This window comes from Aythya ferina (genome assembly GCF_964211825.1).
Source record: "Aythya ferina genome assembly, chromosome: 10".
NCBI lineage: Eukaryota > Metazoa > Chordata > Aves > Anseriformes > Anatidae > Aythya > Aythya ferina.
Genome location: NC_140306.1, coordinates 9,660,133 through 9,686,041, shown reverse-complemented (window position 1 = coordinate 9,686,041; position 25,909 = coordinate 9,660,133). Strand labels below are relative to the sequence as shown.

Sequence of the window (25,909 nt, the reverse complement as noted above, 5' to 3'; positions counted from 1 at the left end):
CAGAGACTCTCCGAAAGTTATTGGCTTTCCTCAGGAAGGGAGCTTGTGAATAGAATTAAATGAGCTTGGTCCCATCCTTCTCGGCTTCCCTGCTGCAAGTGGAGAGAGCAGTGTAAGTTTTAATTCAGTCGACGTTTGAATAAAATGGGAAACTTTTTGAAGTAGGTGTCATGGAAACAGGTCTAGAGCCAGAATTCCTGTGTTCCCAGAGATAAGAGAACTAATGGTTTTGTGGCTGCATTACAGCCTGACAGAGAGCAGGGTGAGGGGAGGCAACACTGCTTTTTCCAGAACTATTTGAAGAGTCCCGAAATGAGGATGGTTTGCTGGAGCAGATGCAGATGGCACCTTTTCACTGGGGACTGAAAAACCTGCCAAGGTGTAAACTGCATCTTAATAGAAAGATGTGAGAGGAGGCCTGCACATCTCTCCTTCCTAATTACCGCAGCTCAGCTGCTGCTGTCTCTTACGCTTACACATCTGAAAGGTGACAATGACAAAGTCTTGAATGGCAAAGCAATAGTACGGAGGCTCCCCCCCTTAAAAAAAAAAAAAAATGTGTTCTGGAACAAAGAAGTTATTCAACCAATAGCCAAGATTATCCTCATGAAAAATCTTCCTGGAAACTGCTCTTCATGAAAGCAGTGCAATTTTTGTAGGTCTCGGTGGCTTGTCTCCTGAGTGACTACAGGTAAAGCAGCAGCCAGCTTCACCCTTTCACCCACCGATGGCACAGGGAATGTCCACCCCAGCAGCGGGACTTCCACTTCTGCTCTTGCTGCACCTCTGTGTTGGGTTGTCCTGGTACCCGCTACCTCTTCAAGGAGCTGGAAGACTCCACTCCCTGGTGTTGTAGCAGAAATCTCTGCTAACGTTTTTCACAGCTGTTACTTTCAGTGCCAAGGCCAGAAACCAGACTCTCAGATGCTCATTGATCATGGCACTTAAAATGGGACAAGGTGGTTAGTTTGGGTAAGAGCTCCTCTTAGAGAAACAGGGATTTCAGGGGGTGATGATAGTGCTGTAGCTGTGATCGCATTGCAACAGTGCAGAAAGAGGCAGCAGCAGCTCCCAGTCAGGCTGTGGAGGGCAGTTTGGGTGTTTCTTGCTGAAATGTCTACTAGCTCGTGGTCTCTCGTGGCAGTTTTGCTGGTTAGCTATTAACTTGTTCAATCTCCCCTCGCGCATGGCCCTACCCTGTTCCACTGTGTTCCAGTAAAGCTGGTTTAAGAAACAGCTTTGTTGAAGTTTCTCTTCCTGCCTCTCCTCTCGTCCTGTCGATCTCAGGAGAACATGCTGGCACTGGTGCCTTTGTGGGATCATTTTTAGGGCCCTTTTGGCTCTGACTGTTTCCCTTCGAGCAGCCCTCGGGGAGCCCCATCCTGGGGCGGGACAGGCTCTGATGGGATTGCTGTCTGCTGGGAAAACAGCAGGGGAAAGGCAAAACAGCGCTGAAAACCCTGCTTTTTTTAGCTGAGAGAATGTCCTTCTTCAAACACAGCTCTTCCTGCTCGTGCCTGTACATAGCCCCTTCCTGCTCACCAGCAGTGTTTTCTCTCGCTGCCTCGGGGCGGCATTCAGGTTAGTGCAGATCGGAAGGAGCAACTTTATTAAGAGATTCCTCTGCAGTGGTATTTACCCAGTTTCTGCAGAGGACTCTTTTTTTCAGTACTCAGCTACCTGCTTCTGTTTCCCCTTGTGAGACGTTTGTTAGAGCGTGCTGCTTGCAACTGTACTGGAGCCTACAGCTCTTCCGTCCCCCCTCGCAATTGCCAGCTCCCTCGGCCTTTTCACAAACAGGGAATAAAAGTTGAAGCGAGGGGATGCCTGCCCGTTTGTATCAGCCTGGGAAATGGTAGATTTATTTCTCTCTTGAGGCCTTTGCCTCAGGCATCTCGCCAGAAGGCATCTAGACTCTATTCACTTCCAACGCATGCAGTCCCCAAGCCAGAAATCTGCAGAAAGCTCGTGAACTGATCAGCTGAAGGCCAGACAGTGTGACCTGGTGCCTCTGAAAGTCAATGAATTGCAGAGCTGTGACTTCTGGATGCTTGGGAAGTGCGTGCAGGCTGCGGCACCCGCTGCATGGTGTGAACCTCGAGAGGACCTCAGGAAGATCAGCTCAAAGATGGACCTCATCTGTACTTACTGTCGGAAATTATCCCAAAATCTGAGTCGGAAGAATTGGAATGTGCCTAAATGTTTTGGCTAACACAAAGAAGTAATTACTTTCTTTGCAGACCCTGTTATGGGTTTCCTTTCTTCAGACCGTGAGGAATTCAAAGCAAACTTTAGTTTGGAGCTAAAAGGCGTGTTTTTAGCAAAGGCGCTGCGAGCAGCATTGGGATGGGCTCCCAAAAGAACAGAGATGGGTACGGCTCGGGTTCTTGTGCCTGCGTGCGTAGCAGGCAGTCCCGTACCAGCCCTGGTTCAGTCTTCTACAAGTGACCTCTGTCCCTGGCCGGGAACATAAAGAGCCTCAGTGAGCTTTGGCTGAACTGGGCTTTTGCCTGTCTGCTGCGGGGACAGAGTAACCTCAGTGTTCCTGCCTCCCTCCCCCTGGCTGCTCGCTTGATTTAGCTGCTAGAAAAAGACATCTGAAAAGTATACATTGCTCTCCTGTGTCCTAACTTCTGTAAAGTACGGGTTATGGTTGGTTCCCGTGTACAGTGCTCAGTAATTTTACAGAAGAGCAAACGGCACCGCTACAGCTATCTACACAACGCTCGGTACAGTGAGGTCTTAGTTTGTGCCAGGACTCCTGAGTGCTATTCTGGGCGTTATTAAGGGGATTATATTACATAGAGAGCTCAGATGGCTCTGAGCCGCACTCAGGGTGTTAACTGTTTCTATTAAGCTTTGCATTTAGAGATCCTTGTGGCAGAGGAGGGCGATGCTGGACGTGTAGGCGGTCCTGCAGCTCAATAATCTGTGTGTTGTACGGCCAGGGAGGGTTTTCATTTGCTTTGCACGAGGGGTAACCAGACTTCCAGAACTTGCTAACTTCTGGATGCTCCGTGTGTTAATCTTCTCAGTGTGCTGGCTGTGCAGCTGCAGGTGGAAGAGATGCTTTCTGGTGCAGATGTGTAAGGTGCAACAGAATCCTTACAACATGCCGTAAATGTCTCAAAAGGGATAAAGCAACGTAGCATGTTGTCTGGCAGAGGCTGTGCCTGCTGTTCACTGAGCACCCGTCTCTGCAGGAGACAAATGGGTGGGGGGGGAAGTATCCCCTGTGCCACGCAGTAGTTCATACTCAAGCTGATGGTCCAAGGGGCTGAGTTTGTGAACATCCCTTCCTTAGAAAGCCAGCAGCTGATGTCTTTACCTTGCAGAGGCTTCGCTTTCCAAAGACGTGCCCCTAGCAATGGCCTTGGTGCTCCTCTGCCATCCCAGCTGCTTTCTTGTCTGCGACTCCTGACCCTGAGATCTGGGTATGTTTCATGCTGGTGCCGTGTGTGCATGGGGAAAACCATGCTGGTGGAACCCATCAAAATAAACAAGATTGGGTGTCGGTGGTGGTCGGAGCAGCTCGGATCAGGCATGGTTATTGGGTTAGATATGGTAGTGACAGGGAGAATGGGGCTTGGAAGGGGGAATCAGTACCCAAAATGAATATTGCATGAGTGGTGCATGGATGCGTAAATACTGTCCTTCGAATCAGATCCTGTTCCTGAGCCGTTCTCTGGTATTTCTCTGTCATGCAGACCGGTGTCCAGCACCAGACCAGGCACTGTGCTGCGGGCAAGCTCCCACCCAGCTGCTGGGCAGAGCCGTGCTCGCACTGGGCTCTTACTGGGAGCCACTGGGCACCGTGGCTGTGGCCATGGGACCCCCTGGCAGGCAGGATGGCTTCCGTGAAAGACAGCAGCAGGCCCAGGGTCCTTGGGCAGGATGCGGCTCCCCGGGGAGCAGGGCCGGGCCGTGATTCACCACAGCTGGCTGCGGCTCGGCCTCCTCCGCTCCCCCTGCCCCGGGTGCCAGGGAGTGACAGCTCGCGGGCAGGCGGCCAAGCTCTGAAAGGAGGAGTGTGTGAGGCCTTCAGCTTTCTCATGCTTTATCAGGCTGCAAAGAATAGCTCGATATTCAGCCGGCGTTGGTGCGGGTCAGGAGAATGGAAATGCGAACTTAACTCCTGACACGCCGGGGGACGGCTGAGGCCCTGGCCTGACCAGAGGAGCGAGGGCTGCTCCCCAGGGCTTCTGTGTGGCGTGAAAGGACACAAACGCCTTACAAGCTGTGCCTTGGCTCTCCTCACACCCCAGCTTGCCCAGACCCCAGGGGCTGGCATTGAGGGGGACGTGGCAGCTGGGGGAGCGGGATGGGGACAGTGCTGGGGATGATGGAGCCAGCAGCGAGGCAGCCACCGGCTCTGTGGAGCGCTGCCCACCAGCGTGGAGGGAGTTAAGCGCTGCTGGCGGCTGGGGGTGAGCCCACCTCGGGGTGCCGAGCTCCAGCTCCATTCCCACGGCCAGGACGGGGCCGGCAGGGGGGGACCCTGCCAGTGGCGGAGGCTGGGAGGCAGCACCCGGCCCCTTCAGCCTCATGCTGCACTGGGGAGCGAGCGGGGCTGCAGGGCAGGGCCGGCGCTGTCGCTGCTCGGCTGCTGTCCCCTGGGTGAGATGGTGGATTTATTGCCCCCCTTCAGGCAGACAGAGGGGGCTTGCAGGCAGCCAGGTCCCTGCCTAGGCAACGGAAATAAATTATTCCTCAGCTGGGTGTGAGGTTGCAATCGAGTCCCAGCAGTGTTGTTTCCTACAGGGTGTGCAAGTTTCTCAGAGGTGTGTGGTAGCAGGGCCCTTCGTCCCTGATCCTCACCCTGCCTTTTGTCACATCATTTTGAGCTCTTTGAAGCCCTGAGGAGCAAAAAAGGCTGGGAAGAGCTTGAGGGGTCAGGGAAAGGAGCTAACATGAGTGGGAGTGCACACTGCAGCTCCCTCGCTCCCCAGTCCCCTTTCAGTGGTGCTGAGGGAGCAGGAAGGTGCTGACACAGAGCTGGGCACGGCTGTGTGTGTGGTGCCCCCAACCAACACCAGTTCCACCACAGCGGCAGGAGTGGCTCGGAGCACTCATTCAGCCCCTGGCAATGCTCCAAAGTCCTCCCCAAGGACGAAGGGTGCAGTCCCTGTTCTCACCAGCCGCTGAGCCCAAGGCCAGGCACGTCAGTGTGAGCAAGTGGGGCTCAGCAGCAGCGTGAAGGAAAGATGAGCTGTGGGCTCAGAGCTGAGTTCTGCTGGGCGCTGATGCCATATAGTGTGGCAGATGTGCTGTTGGAGGCTGGGTTTTTGTCTGTACATCAGCTGCCTGGCTCAGCTCCCACCCCGGATCCTCTTTGCAGAAGCTGCGGTCCTTGGGCGAGCAGTGCTGGCCCTATATCTGGAGGGCAGAGGCTCTGAGGAGCAGCATTGTGTGGGGCAAAGGCTTTGGGATTCAGCACCGAGGTGCAAACATGAGCAATGAGAAGCGTCTGTGCGGATATTCTGCAAACACCCAAGCGCAGAGAGATTCCTCCTGCTGGATCTTACTGATTGTTGACACCGGAATCCTAATAAACCCTGGTAGGCAGCAGCCCTTGTTCAGCTGCCCACACCCAGGCACGTAGCAGCGGCTGCGCTCTGCGCTGCAGCTCCGTGCTCTGTCCTTTGCTCCCCCCGCAGCGGGAGATGTGGGATCCCCGTGCGAGGCAGCCCTGGGGGGAAGCACAAAGAGAAGCTCTTGGCGGTAGCTTGGGACCCAGGTGCAGCGAACGCACCAGCGAGCGCTGGCTTTGGGGACGGAGGGGTGTGTTCCCATTGTGCGCGTTCCCATTGCTCCTGTCAAGCCTCCTCTCATTATTCCTGCCTTGAGCTGTCTCGGCCCGAAGGCAAAGCGTACAGAAGGCTCTGTAGGCTTGCCCTTGAGAGACGTGCGGTCCTTGGAGAATGGCTGTTGAAGGGAAGCACGGCAGTGGGCTGAATTGAGGCTGTTTCAGGCTGCACAGCTCTGAGCTAATCTCCCAGAGGCAGAGACATTACTCACCAATCAGGAATGTGTCTGTATTTTTCCTAATGAGAACAAAACATTTTATCCCTGTTCATTAGCAGAGAGTTAGGGTGTACTGTTGCTATGCCAACAGACTCCTCTCCCCTGCAGACACACTGGGGGTGTCCTCCGAGCCATGGTTAGAAGGGTGAACGGGAAGGCTCGTTCTGGCAAGAAAAAGATCCCATTGTTTTCCCCGGGGCTGCCTGGACTTTGTGCAGCTGGCCAGACCTTGCCTTCTCGGGGGGGAGGGAGCCGCAGCGGGAGTCAAGTGCAACAGAGATTTAATTTATTGGAAAAATAGTCTTTGCATTTCACGTTGTGTTGTGTTTTTTTACCAGCTTGAGGCACACTCCTCAGGAAGAGAAATGAAGGTGTCTCAGCGTTCCCAAGATCCCAGATGGTAAGCAAAATGCGCCGGGAGTCAGCACTGGGACACCCACGGACTGCTGCAGCCTGCTGGGCCCCTCCGTGTTCCTGATCATCTGTTTGTGCCGCCAGCATAATGCCCGGCAGCCTCTCGGTGCTGCTGCGGGATGAATCCACCTGATGAACCGTACCGCCTGTGATTAGTGGACAAGGGGGTTCACCAGGCACGTGGGCTACTGGAAAGAATGAGTGGTGCTGTGGGAGAATACGCACTTGTTCCCTTTAGGTAGGGAGCTCCTGTGAAGGACAAAAGTTGTCTGTTGAGCAGAAGTGGTGATCTGTCCAGTTCTGCCCTCAGCAGACGTATTTCCTCCAAAGGTTGCCTGTCCATTTTCTTGTCTTTGTCTTGGCTCTGCCTCCCTCCCCTGCCATCCCCCACCCCTTTCCTGAGGGATTATCAGGATGTGCGAACTGCAGTGGTGCTGCACCTCTGGTGCTGTCACTGAAATGTGACACAACACCTACAATTAAATTTTTCTATGCAAGCTAATGAGTTTAACCTACAGACAGAAACAAACAAATATCCTACTTTCTGATAGTGATCTACGGCCAGAAATGAACGAATGAGTGTGACCAAACCTGCAGACAGCCTCCCAGAGCAGGGTGATGTTCATATCTGGCTGTCAGTCACCATACAGTGTCGTGAGCTGCTTTGTGCTGGCTGAGCGCGGTGGTGTTGACAGCTGTAGACCCTTGAAGAAATGTCTCCCTGAAACTGAGTTCTCCTGTCAGACTGCAGCCTGTTAAACAGGATAGCTGCAACTCCTACTTCAGTTCGCCTGGCAAAGCGCTCTGTGAGTAAATGTGTGGAATTTGAATACAGGAATTTGAATATCAAATGTAGGGTGGTACAGCAGAGATCCCAGACTGCATGAGCTGCAGGAGATCTGCAGATCTACATGGACTTGTTGGAGAGTGAAACCCTGGCACCTGGACACTCGGTGCTGCCTCAGATGAGTCACTGACTATTGCGCTAGAGAGATGGATATCACTTGAGAGCACAGGGAGTACAGGAGCCCTTCATCATAAAGTAGTCTGCTTGTTAGACCTGCAGCTGTAGTAGCAGGAGGGTTCAGCAAGAATAAAAGCAATGAACAAAGCCAGACAGCAACCCCTAACCTGGGCTTCTGTGTGTGTGCAGCCTGTTTGGTTTCAGTTTGGTAGTAGAGCTAGATTAAAATCTTGAATGTTACAGAGCAAGCTTTGGGAAAATCTGTTTTGATCTGTAGCCTCCATGAATAAATCCTGAGTACGTACAACCCGTGTACAAGGATCGGTGAGTCTGGTTCCCTCAGCTTTTTGTTGGCTCTGGGTGGTTCAAGTAAAACCACTAAATCAAAGCTGTTTGAAATAGGGAAGGAGTAAGTACTTGAGATGATTTGAATTCAGGCCAGTCTCTTCTGGGTCCACGCTTTCAGGGTATGTAAAAAATAAAAGTCCATGGGGAGGACTGAGGTCTGTGTACTGTGCACTACATGCGTGATGTATTCCTTGAGATATCCAGCTGATTCTATGCAGATCCTATTGAAACAGTGCCTCAGCAGAACTGCACTGGAGGAAATGGTTTTTAGTCCATTTAAGTGCAAAAGATCATGGCTGAACAAACTGACTTCTGAAATGTGAGTTACGGTTATTATCCAAGTCGCGCTCTGCTTCATTCTTGTGCAGTGGGAGTAGTGATTCTGTGTTACCTAGGAGAGCGTTACTTGGGCCCTCCTCTTCTCTCCCCTTCTTTTTAAACAGTGTAGGGGGGGGATTTTTTGCCTTGTTTTCTTTCCCATCTCTTTTTTTCCTTACATTAAGAGCAAACATACAACTTCTGTGCTGTGTACAAGGCAGAAATGAGGAGAAACCCTTTGGTTTCAAGGGTAGGGGGCATGTTTTTCCGCATGAAACTGTGCTGCTGTATTTTGTTTTTAGAAGCTTTTCTCATTGCTTTTTATGCTTGGCAAGCAGTTCTGTGTGGTGTGCTCTCCGCAGAGCACTCAGATTGGTGAGATTTGGGGTATTTCTAGGCCATGTACTTCCTTCATCTCTGTAACGCCTCTGCATAACTACTCCAAACTCCTGCTTCAGTTCAAAATGTGACGTTTCAATGAAACACAAGTCCAAAGAGTTTTCTGGTCTTGCAACTTGTTGTTTTGCTGTTCTGTTTCCAGGATGTCTCCCGTTCCATGCTGAGCTGCCCTTTACTAGCTATTTATGCTCTATTTGTTTAATTATTTAACCTTGTAACAGCTAGATTTTTGTTTTGGTAGTATCTGAGCTCATTGGAAAATTAATGCAGACCTATATATATATATAGGGGTGTGTGTGTGTGTGTATATATATATATATATGTATATATATATATATCCATAGTGGGATGAAGGACACAATTCTGAATGTTTCTACATTTTGCCTCTTAAAGTACCACGGGTGATACCTGTAGTCAGTTGAATGCCTGTGTGAAAATAAATCATTTTATTTTGTTCCAGATGCATTTTTAATGTAATTTCCAGGGCTAGCATGGCTTGATGTCACAGAGTTGTGGGCAGTCCTCCTGCACTGTTTTCTAGAAGCTCAGCTTCCAGGAAGAGCTAGTGCCTTGTCTATCTAATGTACTGGAAGAGATGGGAAGAGCTGGGCTCAGCTGGGTTGGAGGAACTTCTGAGCCCTCTGTGCTGTTTGATATCCACCACCTTGAGAGGAGGCTTCTTCCCTTCTATCAGAACCAGTTATGGGTTATTTGTGGAGTGAGGTGAGGTGTTCCTTCCAACTCTTGGTAGAGAATGGTTTAAAGCCCTAAATTGTGAGTTAGACTGATTTAAAGCAAAACAAAACAAAATGCTGTTAGCACTAAGTGTTATAATACTAAATGATATATCTACTGTCTTTTAAATTGTTTGGTTTTAATGGCTTTGCTTATTTTTCTCTAATTCTAGTTATATTTCTAAAAAAAAAATAAAAAAAATGCTTGTTTTTCCTCTTAATAGAGAAACTGGCAAAGGACAAAAAAGCCAGATATTTCAGCCTGACAGGAGAGTCTAGGTTGCCTAGCAAGCGAAGCATGCATGCATAGTGAATTCTTATTCACTATAATAATCAAGAATGTTGGAAGCAATTAGGAAGGATCACTGCGTTTGTGGAAAAAAGTCACTGAGGACTTTGCAGGGGTCACAATAAGAACAATAATTCTAAAAATAAATATATGACTCTGTATAACAACAAGGTCCAGTAAGGATATCGTTATTTTATGTAGCATCAGGAAATCACTACATAATGTGTCTATAATTGAGGAAAAAGATTGAAATATTCATAAAGAACACATGACAGAATAGAGCTCTGGCATACAGCCTTTGTTGTAAGAGATATCCTTCATTGGGTAGGCTAAATCAAGCATAAGAATGTTATTTGTACTTTCAAAGTACTAATGGGGAGAGAATTTCAGAAAAACACCTCCTATTCTGGAGGAATAAAGTGTAATTGGATGCTGGGGCTTGAAAGTAATTTTGAGCAATTTTTATAGGGTGTATATTTTAACAGAACTGACTAACTAGCAATTCACTACAGGAGGTAGAGAGTCCCTGCAATATTTACTAATCATCTCACTAATTTCTCTAGCTCATATAGAATTTGTTTTCTGCAGCTTTGTGAAAATCATTGTGTTTTAAGAAGGGTATTTTCTGTTATTGGAAGTGGAACAGCAGCAGCAATGAGCAAAGGTGAGGAGTATCTTCTATACAAAGAAAATGGAATAAACTGAGACTCTTCCACCTGAAAAGAAAGGAGTGATAGTTACCATCAAAATCCTAAATGACATGGAAAGGTTAGAGGGGCAGCAACTGTTTTTTAGTCTTTTTCCATTCACATGGAAGAGTCATAAGTACGAATAGGTATTGAATGGGGCCAGCATGTAGTAAGCTTAAAAACAAGTAATGACTTAGTCCTTGATGTGTGCAGTTAACCTGGGAAGCTCCTTGCCACAGGATGTTGTGAATGCCTAACATCTGTGTGTATTTGAGGACACAGGGCAGTACCCCAGAAGAAGGAGCTATTTAAGGTTCCTAAATGCATAGAAACCGCCTCTGTCCTGAGAAATCCCTGAGCTGCACATCACTGAAGCCTGGGAGAGTGTTCAGGGAGGCAAAGTGCTGCTCTGTGCTTGCTTCCTTCTTACAGTTTCAGGCCATCACCGGTGCCAGAACAACTGCAAGCTGGTCTGTCAGAGCTGGGCGGGATGGAGGGAAATAAAAATAAACCTTGTAAAAACAGAGACTGGCACAGCTTGTGGCCCAAGTTTCTTCTGTGCCGCTTGCGATGTGCTGTACGCACCTCAGACTTGCTAAAAGCATCGCCTGTGGGCTGTTCAAGCCTGCAGACTGTTGACTTGAGCTTCAAGAGAGGTGGAGAGTATATTTTGGGGAGCTGTGCAGATGGGAAGGGTGGTGTGAAGACGCATATTCTAAGCAGGGAAGCTGACATTTTCCTTTCCTCGTGGCATATGCTGGTCCTTGCTGTTCTGGGATGTTAAATGTTTTACTGAGTTACAGGGATTGTTACTGCTGAGAGCCTAAATCTTATTTCTGTGGATATCCCCCTCTAAGGAGTGTTACAGTCCTTGCCTAGCAGTGGACTGTAACTTAATTTGAGCTAAAATGGGTGATATGCAGATCCATAAACAATACAATCTCTGTTCCAAATGCTTTCAAACTAAAAATGTCACGGTCTACGTGAGGTTCAGACTCTTTAGAAGTTCTCGAGACACTGGTCGTATTTGAGGTCCTGTCTAAACATTTAAAAATAACTAGAAAACAGGGCTCAATTCTAGATGCTTCTCCCTTGCAAGTCAGGTCTTATGCTTGGTTTTAGATGCTTACCCAAGTCTACAGAGAGCGCAGTACAGGATGGCAGCCCTAGCTGTTCCTTTGAACTTTTCTCTTTGGGAAGGATGAGAGCCATGTCGGGCTGTCTGTCCTTTTGTCCATAGGGATGTGGTTTCTATTGCTGCTGAATATTGCTAATTTTTTTTTCCTGTAGTGCACTGCAGCTGTGAGGAGTGAAGGGGTGCCTGGGCTGAGACCCGAAGCCAGGTGGAGTACACACAGGGTTTAGGACAAGGGTTGTGTTGGGAAAGAGTGGGAGTAGTCAGTGTGGGCTTAAATTTGGAATAAAACCCAACATCTGTCATCACAGCTGCTTTGTCTAGTTCCTCTCCACTAATCTGAATCTAATGGCAGTTCGTTACTTCTGGCTTGGACTCCTATAGCTCTGGTGACAGATCTGCACTGACTACAAAGACTTCAGGTCTGTGATGAACTTGATGGATATGGCTTTTCATGCAAATCTGGGAAGTTGTTTCATGTGTCCCAATGACTGAAAATTTGATACGCGTTTATAAATCAAATGTTGCTATATAAGTATACCTACACTCTTCCCATTATGTGTGTTTATTCTTCAGGTTTTTCACAGTAGTCTTGCCTCAGTTGTGAAATACAGAGCAGTGTTACTGCTAGATCATGGTTGTATGCTGAAGGTGTAGGGCGACTGCTTTGTCTCTGATAGAATAACAGTGATATTTGGGAATTAAGATGGGCTTGTAGCCAGAGAAAGGCTTTTCCCAGCATTGTGGCAGTTGAGCACTGTCAGTGTCTTGAATTCTGTCCCTCCTCCACAGGGTTCCTGATGGGTGCTGGGCAGGTTGTGTCTCAACCTGTGCCTCAACTCTTCACCTATAAAATGGGCATGAAAACACTTTCTTCCCCACCAGCAGATGAAATGCATTAATTATTGAGTCCCACTGTGCTTAGGGTTGCAGGAAAGTACGTTGCTCTGTGTGGCTTGGCTGCCCTGTTGTCAGCAGGGCTGGAAGCAGTGCTGTGACAGCTCCAAAGCAGGAGGTACCGAGGTCGGTGGTTCAGTGGTAGCTGTTCCTCCTGTGCACTGAAGGAGATACTCCTGGAGAAATGTTGTAGGATAGTTGAATGGCACAAAGCTGTGCAAGGAGAGGTTCAAAAACATTGGAACAAGCTTCCTAGCAAGGTGTTTGGTGCCCTGTGTCTGTCAGTGGTCAGGAGGCATTTGGATAATACCCTTAATGTGCTTTAACTTTTGGCTAGCCTTGAAGTGGTCAGGCAGTTGGACTCAATCTTCTTTGCAGGTCCCTTCCAACTGAACTGTTCTGCAATGCAACTTCAGGTTCAGAATGATGCACGTGTTTGAGAGGGTAACTTTATTCTAGATCTTTTTAATTTTAAAATGAGTGTTTGATTTTGTTCTTTAGCATAAACTTCTTTAGCATAACTTTAGCATAAACTTCTGTTTGCATTGGTTATTTGTCTTTCTTGATGCATCCTTGTCTGAAGACTACATTAAGTTTTGTTCCCTTTTTGTAGTTTGTTATGCTATCATCTTGACGTGTTGTGCCTATTTAGTCAGCTGTTTGCAGAAAGGTGTCTCTGTCCCAAAAAAGAAGTCTCAACATTATTGAGCAGCAAAGGGCTCAGCCTGTACGCCTTCTGGAGAGCAACTTTCCTGTTTTACTCTCAATTTCTCATTTTTTATCGGTAGCTTTGTTCCAGCAATCATTCTCTCTCAGCCTGTTCTGCAAGTGCTGCACTTGTCTGCCGTTCTGCTGGTAGTCCATCAACGTTAGATTTGCTCTGAACCTGATCTCTAGCCTGTGTGATCTTTTCCATTCCTAGCTATTCCATGATTCCAGCTAATGTATTTCTCAGTAAGCCCTGTGAAGGTTTAATTTAATGTATTTTTATGATGCTGGGCTTGTCAGCCCCAGTGTGGCCTACTGGGTTGACGTTTATAGGACAATTTTTGAGTTTGGCCCATTCCTGTGCTGACCAGAGGCGATGGTTTATCCCTTCAGTACAAACGTGGGTAATTTTTTTGTGTTCCTCTCACCAGCCTCTCTGCTCTGTCTAGCTGCTTCCTGCAGCAGAAGAGCAGCCACTCAGATGCAAAACTCACTGCTGTTCCTAACAGACTACTGTAAATCTGGTTTTCCTGTCTCCTGGGCACTTTTGCCCAGGGGTCACTCTGGCAAGGTAGCAGTCTCTTGAAATGCCGACAGTCAGCCAGTTATACTGGCTGTAATTCCTGCTCGTAGCAGTTTGCATTTCCAGCCTAGCAGTGCAGTTTATGCAACAGACCTGTTAGTGCATCTCTGTGGCCCTAGGGTGAAGGTCTGGGCTTCCCTGAAAGGCAAAGGGAAGAGCCAGTCAGTCCTGTCCAGCCAGTGGCTCTCAGACTGCGAAGGTAGGTGGATTGCAAACCAGCTGGAGAACAGTCTCAGCCAAAAAGCCTTTAAAATTCATGGCTGCCACGAAGAGGTAACCAGTTCTGAACCATGGTGCTCTTTTGGCAGCACCAAAAATCTTTTCTCAAACCTGAATGGGATCAGGAGCTCAAATATATCACTAGAAAATATTAGGATCTCCTCAGTCTGAATGCAGACAGCAACAGCAGCTCATGTTGCAAAGCCATGGTGAATTTTGTCTTGTAATAAAATTCCTTGTTGTGGATAAGGTGTGATTACATGTCTGCGTGACTCGATGTTAACAAAGTGACTGGAGAGCTCTTGCTCCAGATGGCTTATTTCTCCAAGTACCAAATCTTGCAGCATCCCAGCCTTCTGCTGCCTTTACCACTTAATTTCTAAGCTGCACACTTCCAATCCTCCAGGCTGTGGGCCCACAGAAGTATAAAAGGAAAACATCAGGTGAAGGCCAGTGCCCTGCAGCCCTATCTGTACGCTGTCTGCTGGTCTGAATTTTATCCTTGAACTAAGAACTTCCACGTCTGGACGAAGTCTGGGATGTAGGGCTGTGATTGCAGGGCAGAAGAGCACATTGCATCCCTGCTGCCAGCCTGTGGCTCCTCGACCACAAACACCTTGAGAGCTCTTCAGGCATGATTCCTGCACCACCGCTCTGTCTTGGGCTACGTCTGGGAGTGCTGAATAGCCAAGATCCCATCCTGTGCGGGAAGGGCATTGCTTGGGGCTCTTGAGGCTGGTGCAGAGTTGATCCTGGCTCTGAAGTCTGCACCCAAGTCGTTCACTCTTCTGCGGTAGCGCAGTGGAAGCTTGGGAGCTTCCGTGTTTTCTGCGTGCTGTAAGCAGCTTGAGAAGGTCCCCAGGCTTTCTGAACTACCTGGCGTGCTACTTTCTAGTTTTGGCCTTATGAAAGCTTTGGTATTGGATTGTGGAGGTGGGAGAAAATGGCTGGGTGCCCCAACGTGGATCGTTATCTAGCAGACCTGTGTAACCTAATTATCGAGCCTAATAGTTCATAGCTGACTGCTGATAGTCTTCCAGGCTTAGGTACTAATTTATGGAATTAATTGATCAAAGCTTCACTTCTGATAATGTTTTAAAATGAGTTGAGTAATACAAGATAGAATGTTACCCAGCTTGGTTTGAAGGCAAACCACAAGCAGATTGTGGCAGTGATGTGGAATTCTGTTGATTTTGCTGTCTCTTCTGGGTGGGAGGGAGTAGATGCTACTCATGTGGTTGCACTGCATTAAGTTTATTTGCATATTACTGACGGTATTCATGGCTGTAACCAGAACTGCTGACAGTGCTGGAGTAATGGGGGAAGGCTGTCAAACTGCTGTCAGGCTGTATGGTTCTACAGTGGGGAGGGCAGAAAAATGAATTTTATGTGCAAAGAAGGAAAACACAGAGAAGAACTCCTTCCTGCCCTCCAAGGGTGTGTTAATTCTTTACAGAGCTGCTGTGCTAAACAAAGGAGGACTTCTGGGGTGCCAAGGAAACGCCATTCTTTAACAGGCCACAGCACCCTGTGCTGATCGGTGTCTGCAGAGTGAAAGGGGTTGTTCGAGGCAGGCTGCAGGGCTTAAGGGCTCTGATTTGCATCCCGACAGCTGGGTGGTGGAGCTCGGGATGTGGTGCTGTGTGTCTGCTTGTGGTCTGTACCACTGCTGGCTGAACAACTCCTGCGGCTGGTCCCTGGTCTCTCTCCCACTCTGCAGTCCTGTCGGGCTGATGCTGGCATGGTGAGCAGCACGGTTTCCCCTTGGGGTGCAAGTGCAGAGCCAGCATCCTTTCACACGACTGAAATCAAGGCAAGGTGTCCTATAGTGAAGGAAAACAGCAAAGCCCACCTGCGCTGGACATTTGGAGCTGCCTGCCTGCCCCGTGAAGGAGGGAATGGGGAAGATCACCTGTCTGTTCACAGTTCCTCCTGAGCTCTAGGACTGGAAGGGGTTGGGAGGTGCCACAACTTGTACTGGAAGAGCTGGGGATGTGCTGGAGAACTGCTACACCTCACTGCGGTGGGTTGGTGTTCTGGAGATGGTGACCAGTCGGCTCAACTGGAGGCACTGCAAGTCCCCTGCAGGAAGCAGGTTTTAAAGACATTTGAAGCTCCTTTTCTCTCTTGCTAGGTTATCCCAAGGCCAAGCTGTCCACAGAAGGACTTGCTTTGAGAGCGTGGCCCTCATCCCTGGGACAGGAGAGCTTGGTGAGGGGTCTTGGTGCTGTCCGGGCAGCATGTGCTGCACGCGGTAGGTTTTGCCCTCCCTGCTGGGGGCACGCTGCCAGGCGTGACTGCACTGAGAGCAGGCGCTGCCCTAGCTGCTTCTGGTGGGAGCAGTGGGCATTTCTGCCCCGTGGAAATCACCACGGAGTAGCTAAGGCAGGACTCGAGCTTTCCTGGCAGCCCCGTGGAGCCGAAGCTGAGAACAGGAGGGGTTTGGGCTGAGGCTGGGGAGAGGTGCCCGTAATGACAGGGAGGGCAGCGCGGTTGGGAAGGCGTGCCGTGTTTGAGGTGGAGGCCGGTAAAACATGAATCACGCCTGTTTGAAGTAGTGATGAAATCCCTGATGAGGGATTTCTGTAATACCTGGCCAAACAGTCTGCTGTGCTTTAGTTTCCTTTCTCCCTGGGCAGAACGGTCGGCCCTGACCTACTTTTAGCAATAGCAGTTCTGTTAAACCCCGGCGCTTAGCTCTGCGTACGGCGCACACGGCCCCTGTTTTCTTCCGCCGGCTTCTGAGTGAGAAGTTTCCACTGAGTGTTTAGCAAAACAGGGCAGAGCTGTTCCTGGCAGAGGCTGCTGGTGCTCCGGACCCACCTCTGCCACCTCTGTGCCCCGTGGCTTGGAGCCACTGCTTCTCCTTCCCAGCCTGCTGAAGGTGATGCTCGCCTGCTTGGCGGCCGTGCTGTGCCTTAGCTTTGTGCTGCGCTGTCAGGAGTCAGCGAGATGCTATCTACATGCTAATAAGGCAGATAATGCCTTTAGAAATAGTCGATGAGGTTAGGCTTCCGGCTTCCTAAATATGCGATTAGGAAGGGCTGAAGTTACATTCCTAATATTTAAAAGTAAATAAAATCTATAAATGTACCATTAAAATAAGAAGTTTAAATATAACTGTCCTCCTGGGGCAACTCGCAGAGCTGTGTCTAGCTCGGTATCCTGTCTTTGACAATAGCCAGAAGCAGATGCTTAATGAGTACTGTAAGGAACAGGGCATGTGTAGCGTGATTTATTTATTTTTTTTCTCTTCTCCTCCCCCCATTTGATGCTCCCTGCTTATGACCATCACCAGTTTAGGGCCCTCCTTGGCTAGGAGTCGTATCTGATCATCTGATCCCGACTACATCTATTCTCCATTAATTTTTATAATCTCTTTTAACTTGTTTGTGTTTCTAGTCTCCATGACATCCTACAGCAGCGAGCTCCGCAATTTAATTGTGCATTTTAAATGTTATATAAAATACATTGCATCCAGTGAAAATTATCCTTGAACTGGCTTAGAATAGTCATCTGTAAGTTTATGGGTGCTCTTTTTTTCTGCATTGTAAGACGTGGTCGTTAATTACTCCACGCTTCTCATCTTGACACTGTTTGTTGTTTCAGATCTCTTGCGTTTTCCATGTCTTCCCCCGGTTGCCTCTTTGTCCATCTGAAGCCCAGCTCTGCTCCGTCTCTCCTTATATGGAAGCTGTTCTATGCTTTTGATCATCTTTGTTGTCCTTTTTGTCATTCTGTCTCCTTTTTCAGATGTGGGAAGCAGAACTGCCTGCAGCGTTCAACAACAAGATGGTGGTGTGTTTGCTTTCCTGATCGTGCCAAAGGTTGCATTTGCCCTTTTTGCTTGATACTAAATACCAAACTGACCTACCAAGTTTCCAAAAATCTCCTGAGCGTTAACACCTAATTCAGGTCCTCATATATTTATCTAATTAGTACATTTTTTGTTGGTTTTAGTATTTATTGGCAATGAAGATACTGTGTGGTTATGACTGAGCGATTTCTGTATCTTTTTGATGTCTTTTCTGTATTTGATTGCGCAGAACAATTTTTTTCTTAGTAAACTTTGCCGCTTCCAGACATATTCCTCTTTGCAGATCATCTTCTGTGAATATACTGAGCAGCACAGGTTGCAGAATGAATTCTTTGCAGATCTCACTGATAACCTTCCTCTCTTGGGAAACTCTTCCACTTATGGTTTCCTCTCTTAACTACTTATTAAATCATGATAGGGACTGTAACCGTAATTCCACAAAAGCTTAACTTTTTTTTTTTTTCCAATAGCCTTATCTGACAGTTCTTTCAAAGTCAGTTTGGTTCCCATTAAACAGATTAAGAGCTGGCTCTTGGATCTCAATTAACTGGAAATGGGAAATCTGCTCTTGGAATTTTCTGAGTACTCCAAGGCTGTCCCTCTGCTCCAACATTAGCCTGTATTTTGATCAACAGATGGGGTCCTGAACTTCTGCAGGCAAGCTTGTTCCTATGGAGGTGATGGGTTTAGATTTATCTGTGTTTGTGTAGAAATGGTAGGTTAGCTCAGCAGGGTGAATTAGACGGGTAACTTGAAGTGATCTATGCTTTCCCAGAAGGACTTTATCACAACAAATTAAACTTATTTACGTTCTCTGAATGTGCTCTGCACATCAGAGGCTAGAGAACTGTTTTTTTTGTTTTTTTTTGTTTTTTTTTTCAACTTAGTTGCCCAGAAGAATATTTCAGTCTCGGTTGGTATTTGACAGGAGGTAAATTTGGCATATTATGTGGCAGCTGGGAGAGTGAGAGGTTGTTGGGTGGGTAAATGGAGGACTGGGGGGGTCAAATGGGGTAGCGTGTCCAGGTCAGTTGCCATGAAAAGAGGATGCTCATCTGGGTCAGGTACTTTTTATTTATCTATTTATTTATCTATTTATTTATTTATTTTAAGATGCTGGCAAAAGGGCTGACAGAGTTATGAGAGAAATTAATTCTTTCTGTCTGAAGAAGCTCAGGTCACCTCGTGTATCCATCCAGAGGATTGCACATCTTCAGTCTGCGTTTGGGAAGGCCCAAAGCTGGAAGAAATGCCGTGTGCTTGTCTGCCCTTCCACTTCTCCTTAGCCATCTATTCTTGTCTGTTGTTGGAGACGGGGTTTCTGTGTAGGTGGACTTCTGTCTGACTTAGAATAGCTGTTGTTATCTCCTTGCCCAAGGAGGATTAAGAAGCAGGATTAGTTTTCAAACTGTTCATGCAAAAAGTGAGTAGAAGCCTCTTTGACTGATGGTCCTGTGACAAGCAATGTCAGACGAAATGACAAGGCACTTTACTCAGGGTAAATAACCTTTGGGGAACAGCTTGCTGGGTTAAGGTGGTGGTTTCTGTAATTTAAAAACCCTAAGGAAAAAAATCTGCTTTCATTGAGATGCATTAGTTTAGTCAGGAGCTTGTGGGCTAGAAGAAAAAATTGCTTAGTGATCTTTGGCTCGATCACGCAGCGAGCTGGAGCAGATCCTAAAGCACCCTTTATCTTCACATGTACAAAGCGGGCAGAAAGTTACCCTCGTGTTGTGCTAAGATAATAGGAAACTGACAACTGCCTTGATTTTCCTATTTTTGAAAATGTGTTTAGAATGTGGTTTTTGAGTTTACTTTTTGTTAGTGCTTGAGAAGATGGCTAAGTGAAAAGAAGCCCCTCAGTTTACAATTACATGATAACTACGAAGAAAACTTAGTTTAATTGCAGGCAGCTGGTGGCTGCTTTTTATTCCTTTTAAATGTTTGTGTAGTTTGTCTTAATTCATAAAAGAGAGCTTATTTTTACCCTGTATTAATCATTAACTCTTCATTAACCATTTGTACTGGAATTCTAAACTTCTTTATAGGATGTTTTAGTATATGTAAGAGGAAAGACTGGATGTGCCGGAGGTGTTTAGGGGAAATACCTGTCCACTACCACCAGTTCATTCCAGTATGGCTAAAACTAATACTTGATACAGCCACGGCTCCAGGAGCACTTTCTGCAGTTTTTCCAGACTCCTAGCAGTGCACAAGCATCGTTAAAATGTCAGTAGGATCAAAAAGTTGAGAAGATAGCGTGCAGCATGGTTTTAGTACATCTTCAGCTGCCCTCCAGAAAATTTACCTATTTTCAAACAGTCAGCGATAACTATCAAGGGTTTTAGAAAACCTAATTTGTTCAAGTGTTTATTTACTAATGCTGTTAATTCTGTAGCCTGAAAGTACGAGTTTTCTACCACAGGCCTGCCGTGCTGCCTTCCCTTGCCACTTCAGATTTTATATTTTGCCGTTAGATTTTTTTTTTAAAGTCATTTTAACCTCAACTTTGGTGTTACTCACAGCTGGTCTAACAGAGCTCCCTTGTCTGTGTCAGCCCTGCTCCAACAGGATGTCTTGGGCATGGGATTCTCCTTGGTGTCGATTTTCTTTGGAAAACAGAGGTTTGTGTTCATCTCTGCAAGTGTTCTTAAACAGCAGAGCGGGGAGCTGGCCTGGTTGTGGTAAATAAGACTCCAAAATAGATGTATTTATTTAATGGGAATGTCGTCTTCCATGTCAGAAAACAGCAAGTCTCTGTTGAGCACGTGAAACTTAGAAGGGGGACTGTAATTCAGGGCTTTTGTGTGGAAAACACAGCTCTGGTGTTCTCCCTGACGCTGGATGATTTGAGTGTGCTGGAGCCCCGGGGTCATCACGCAGCTCAAAAAATTATGCTGTTAATTTTTACATCTTTGTGTTCTGGCTGTGGGCTGGCTCTGCAGACTGTACAGTGGAAGTTGCAGATGCAAGCATCAGGGACCCTCTTTTTTCCAAGGACGATTCTGCTGGGATTGGTTGCAAGTATGGGACACAACCTAGAGGATGGAACTTCATCTGACTCACCCTCCGTGTTGGGGGGATAGGATGTGGTGTTAGGGAAACGATTGGTGAGGACTGAAGTAACTTTTGTGTTGATACGCTGGTAAAACGTGTCCAAGTGAGCTGTGGGTTTGTTTCTTTAATAAATGAGTAAAGTCTTTGAGAGGGATATGTGAAGTCAGAGAGGTAAAAATAGTGCTACAGAAGAAGCTGTCTGACTCCAATTTCCAAGTGACAGAATAGTGCCATTGCTCCCATGTTACTGGGTGTTGTTTTGTGGATGCAATATAAATATTCTGTAGCAGAACTGACTAATCCTCCGGCCCTTCTGTTGTGATCCAGATTAAATAAATGAAACTCAAAAGTATCATTTAGATATTAATATTTTACAGTGCATTAGAGCCAATGTTCAGAGCATTGTCTGGAGCATTCTCCTATTTAAGGGGAATTCATCAAAAAAGATGGAATATTTAAAAAAAAATCTTTAAGCCGTGGCAGTTGCCTTCAGAATTAATTAAAGGCTACACACTTTTGGTGCAATCTGTCTATAACAGCTGTGTTGTGCGCTAGCAGTGAGCACGGGAAGCAGAACGGTTCAGTAAATCCACCAAGAGCTCAGTAGTGTAGCCTGTCAGGAAACCATCAGCTTTAAATGTAGGTTATCCTCCCTCTTCCTGTCCTCCCGGAGATGTTGTGATGGGCTTAACTGCAGACCGAGAAATAGAGAGGCAGCAACGCTTGTGCTTGGGAAATAATTTGCAAAATTGAATCAAAAGACATCGCTGGCTTTTTCCTCTCGATTTTCGGGAAGGACGGGAATGCTTCTAACTACTGATAGCTCCACACGCACGTTTGTTTCTAAAGCATGTGTTTGTTCACCTAGCAGTAATTGTGAGTTCATTTGTTAGTGGCTCTTCAGCAAGGAACAAAGAGCGCTGTATTTGGTGTTTGCACATTGCTCACAGTGATGAGAAGTGGCTTGCAGAACGTGCTGTTCCACCCATTTTTTGTCTTCTCAGCTGCCCTCTGTTCTTCTCGAGCCATCGAGACTGGATAGTAGCTTCTTACCTGGAACATTTATGGTAGGAATAAAATTACTTAATAAAATTACTTCTCAGGGGATATTGGCAAGTGCAATAATAGCTTTAGGCCAGAGCTTTGACCATAGCAGGATCTGCTTTTGATTATGGTCTGCTGGAATGCAGGGCTAGCTGCTTTTCCATCTCTTCACCAGTACAGGTGCTCCAATAGGTCAAATGCTTCCTGTGAAACGTTAGGGATAGATTCATCTGTGGATCACAGAGCTCAGAAAAAGATTTGTGTTGCTAGAGTGGTGTCATGCACTGGGTTCAAGCACTGGTGGCGTGTATGAGCGTTTGTTCTGCCCTGCCAGTTGTCAGCAGTGGGCAGATCAGAGCCTTGCAGCTTGCAGGCATGACCTCTCGCCAGAAAGGCAGTATTTCAGAATTCAGAAATTTCTAAGACATGATGAATTTACTGTGTAATTGCTGGCATAGGAAGGTTGCATTAGGCGGAAAGAAGATTACAGATTCTTGTAAGTGGTGTAGTGTAATGATGGCTTTGATCTGGAAACAGCTGAGAATCACAAGACTCTCCTCTGTGTGTCCGTGTGGCTCTGTCACAACACAGTCAAGCTCCTGCTGGTGGCTGGCCATCAGCCTATTGTTTTGTTCCCAGGCATCTTAGGCTTTGAACCTGAGGAGACTCGAGACAGAGCTGCACGGCGAGCCATGGGGACATCTGCATGATGGCCGTGCTGAGGTAGCACAGCAGTCATATGGTTAAGGAGCCCCTTGAATAAAGTATTCTGCAATAAAAAATGGAAAGAATGCATAAAAATAATTCAAGTGTTGCATTTGAGGCAGCACATCCAACTGATGTGAACTGGAGGTGATATAGTTAAGCGCGAGCTCCATCCTTCACTCTGTGTGTCTGCTGGCTGGCTTTGCAGATATCCCTCAGCACATCCGAGATAAAATCTGCCGCGTGATGAGGACCTCTGTCAGGCCCTGCAGCTCTCTCACCACCCTGGGAAGAGGCGCCAGGGCTGCTTCAGGGCTGCGAGCCACGCTGGGTGAAGCAGAGGGCGTTAGCAGCGCTGAGAGCAGAACACAAGGTGTCCATTAGCAGGGCAAACAAAAGCCCCAGTGTGCACACAACCTGAACACCGTGCTGGTACGGTGCGCGTCGCGGGCTGCGTGCTCTGGGGGAGAGCTGCCAGCTTGGGGCCAGAAACCCCACGTGTGGCTATGTCCTGACAGCGCTGCCTCCTTACCTACAGCAACCGTGTGAAGTGGGGCTTGTCCGGAGCTTCACAAAGCCTATATTTAATAATGCGTTGTGTTTATAATACCTTCCATCCGCTGGATTTCCCAAGGGGACTAATCCTCTCAGCTGGTCTTTCGGTAGAGCAAAGATGCCTGTTTTGCTGACAAAGGAGCTGGAAAGCAGCGCTGTTGTTTTTTTTGGTTGGTTGGTTGTTTTTTTGCAGTAACAGTGAAATAAGTTACTGTTTTCACCATTGCTCTGTGTTTTCTGCCTGCTGGGTGTTGTACAGAACAAGTGAATGGCACAGTTGGTGTGTTTGTGACCAGTCAGGTAAAGGAGTACCCCAGCATTTACAGCTGGGCTCGGTCTCTTGAACTGCTGCAGATCGTTTCCTTTCACCTCTGTGCTTTTAAGCATCTCTGGGCTAATTGCACTTTGAGCTTACTGAGAGGACCCAAGAGGGATAGTAGGAGGGAAGTGACTAATTTTCTTTGCTTTAACTACAAATTTAACATTGTCCCTGAGGAGCTGAGTTGCCAAAACGAGCGCAGGGATTACAGGGCAGTTGTGGAGGAGCTGGGTACATGGTGGACTGGTTTTTAAGAGGGATTGAAGATACTCAGAAGAGAAGTACCAGAGGTCTGACTTCCCAGGTCTGTGCAATGCCCACACTGCCCCACATGCTGGTGACAGAGCCACATGCCCAGAGGAGGCTGTTGATAGCCATAAGTGTGATGAGAGAGCGAAGAAGGATTAACTATTTTGTTTTCTCGAAATATAAACTTCACATTAGATCAAACACAGAACAAAGGGGTTGTTGGTTTTCTCTGTATCGGATCCCAGCTACAGCTTATTTAAACAATGGTCCTGCAGGTTGTGTTTGCCTTGGACGGCGGTTTGTTTTCCTGTGGTGCTGCTCATTAACAATGCCTACGGTGTGCGGGATGGCGTAGGAATGTGGTCCTGCCCTGGAGAACTTCCAATACGGCATCGTTGGGAAGAGTTGTGAAGGAGCCTGGTTAAATATCCTATGATTTTTGATGGTGAAAGAGTGGTGGCTTCAGTTCAGTGTCTGAAGCACGTTCTGTGACAGCACAGATAGGACCCTCCTCTTCGGGTTACCTCCCCGGACTGATGAGTCTGTGCTTTGTGCTGTTTGTTCGGTGGGTTTAGTGCATGTTCTGGCCTTCTGGTTTCAGAGGAGTTCTAACAGCTTTTCCTCTCTTGCAGAGTGTTTACCATGCCTCTGGGAACGTTCTTCCTTCCTGTTCTCTGTTTCCTGGGAGCAGCGATCCCGAGGGGGCTGCAGTACGTCACGTTCTCACGCAATGCTACGAAATTCCTCCACCTGTCCATGGACTTGGAGTCTGGCACCATTTACCTGGGGGCCACCAACTTTCTCTTCCAGCTGACATCTGACCTGCTGATGCAGAACGTGGTTCAAACCGGGCCGGTTCTGGACAGTAAAGACTGCCTCCCCCCAGTCTCGAGGCTGGAGTGCCCTCAGGCACACCACACGGACAATCACAACAAGCTGCTGCTGGTGAACGCGGTGCAGAAGGAGCTCATCGTGTGCGGCAGCGTGCACCAGGGGATCTGCGAGAAGAGGAGCCTCGCGTCCATCGACCACGTCCTCTTCCGACCGGAGAGCCCTGGCGACACTCAGTACGTTGCTGCCAACGACCCCAATATCACCACCGTGGGACTCGTGGCCTACTCGAAGGATGAGGTCCCCTTGCTCTTTGTGGGACGAGGGTACACGAGCCGAGGAGTCGGAGGAGGGATTCCTCCCATCACTACCCGAAACCTCAGGGCCCACGGTGGGGATGTCCAAGCAACAGACTCTCACTCCATTTTCTCCTATGAAGAAACAGCTAAACTGGCCGTGGGCCGGCTCTCCGAGTACAACCACCATTTCATCAAATCCTTCACGTATCGCTCCAGCGTCTATTTCCTCTTCTACCGTCGGGACCTCAAGTCTCAGTCGCGCGAGTACAAGACCTACATCTCGCGGATCTGCCTGGATGACTCCCATTATTACTCGTACGTGGAGCTGCCCCTGCTCTGCCAGAGCACAGCCAACACCTACAGCCTCCTGCAGGCAGCCTACGTCACCCGGCCGGGGAAGGACCTGGCCCAGGGGCAGCTGGACACTGAGGGAGAAGTGCTCTTTGCAGCCTTCTCTGCCTGGCAGGCTTCTTCTGGCAAACTGAGCGAGGAGTCTGCGCTCTGCGTCTACGCGATGGAGGAGGTGGATCGCCTGACCAACTGGACCAGGGACGTGTGCTACATGAGGGACGGGAAGTCAGAAGAAGGCACAGAAGTGGCATATATCGAATATGATGTCAGTTCCAACTGCGTCCAGCTGCCAGCAGTAAGTTGCTTTGCACCTTTGCCAGGGTAAAGAAAAGTCTGCAGTGCATTCTTTGGGTCGCTTTGTGTTCCTGGAGTAAGTCCATTTCCCACAGACCTCTGATGAAATCTGCAGGGGTTAAAACCCTCTGGGCTCGCTGTTTCCTTGCTGCTGCAGCAAGGCGATGCAAGAACCACTGCTTCCAATTCAGGTCTGTCTTGTCCCTGCTGCAGGGGCACGTGGGCAGGGTTGCTGGCAAAGGGAGGCACGCTGTGCGTGGCAATGGGGAAGGCATCTGGTGAGTGCTGAAGCTACAGTTCAAGTTGTTCTTCATATCTTCATGTCCTGGTCTTCTGTGCTGCAGGGAAGGAAAGGAGAGAATGTGTGTGTGCACTTGTGGGTTAGGGAGGGGAGTTAAAGGGGTGTGCTGTTGCTTAGGGTGAGGTGCATCTTGCAACAGCTTCTTACAAAGGGCATAAGTAAAAGAAAGAGTCAACAGAATCCTGACTTCCTAGAGACTGCATTAGCCCTGCAAAATGTTGTGCCCAAGGAAAGCTTTTTCCTGACCTGGTTCTTCTCCAGAGCAGTAAGAAAATGATTATCCTCTGCACAGGCAAAACTTTTAAATTCTGTGGCAAAGGCATGACGGGATGTTGCAGGATAAAAATGTGAACTGAAACTTGGCCA

General features: G+C 47.9%; 1 protein-coding gene across 2 annotated transcripts in view; it reads left to right on the top strand.

Annotated features, from left to right (window-relative positions):
* Positions 1 to 25,909, top strand: part of PLXNB1 (plexin B1) — a 73,309-nt gene that overhangs the window by 13,237 nt on the left and 34,163 nt on the right. For both annotated transcript variants that reach the window (XM_084531031.1, XM_084531030.1), the window contains exons 2-3: positions 6,363 to 6,424; positions 24,100 to 25,243. In XM_084531031.1, coding sequence (XP_084387157.1) covers positions 24,110 to 25,243 — 1,134 coding nt within the window. In that variant the 5' untranslated portion in view covers positions 6,363 to 6,424; positions 24,100 to 24,109. The remainder of the gene's footprint in view (positions 1 to 6,362; positions 6,425 to 24,099; positions 25,244 to 25,909) is intronic.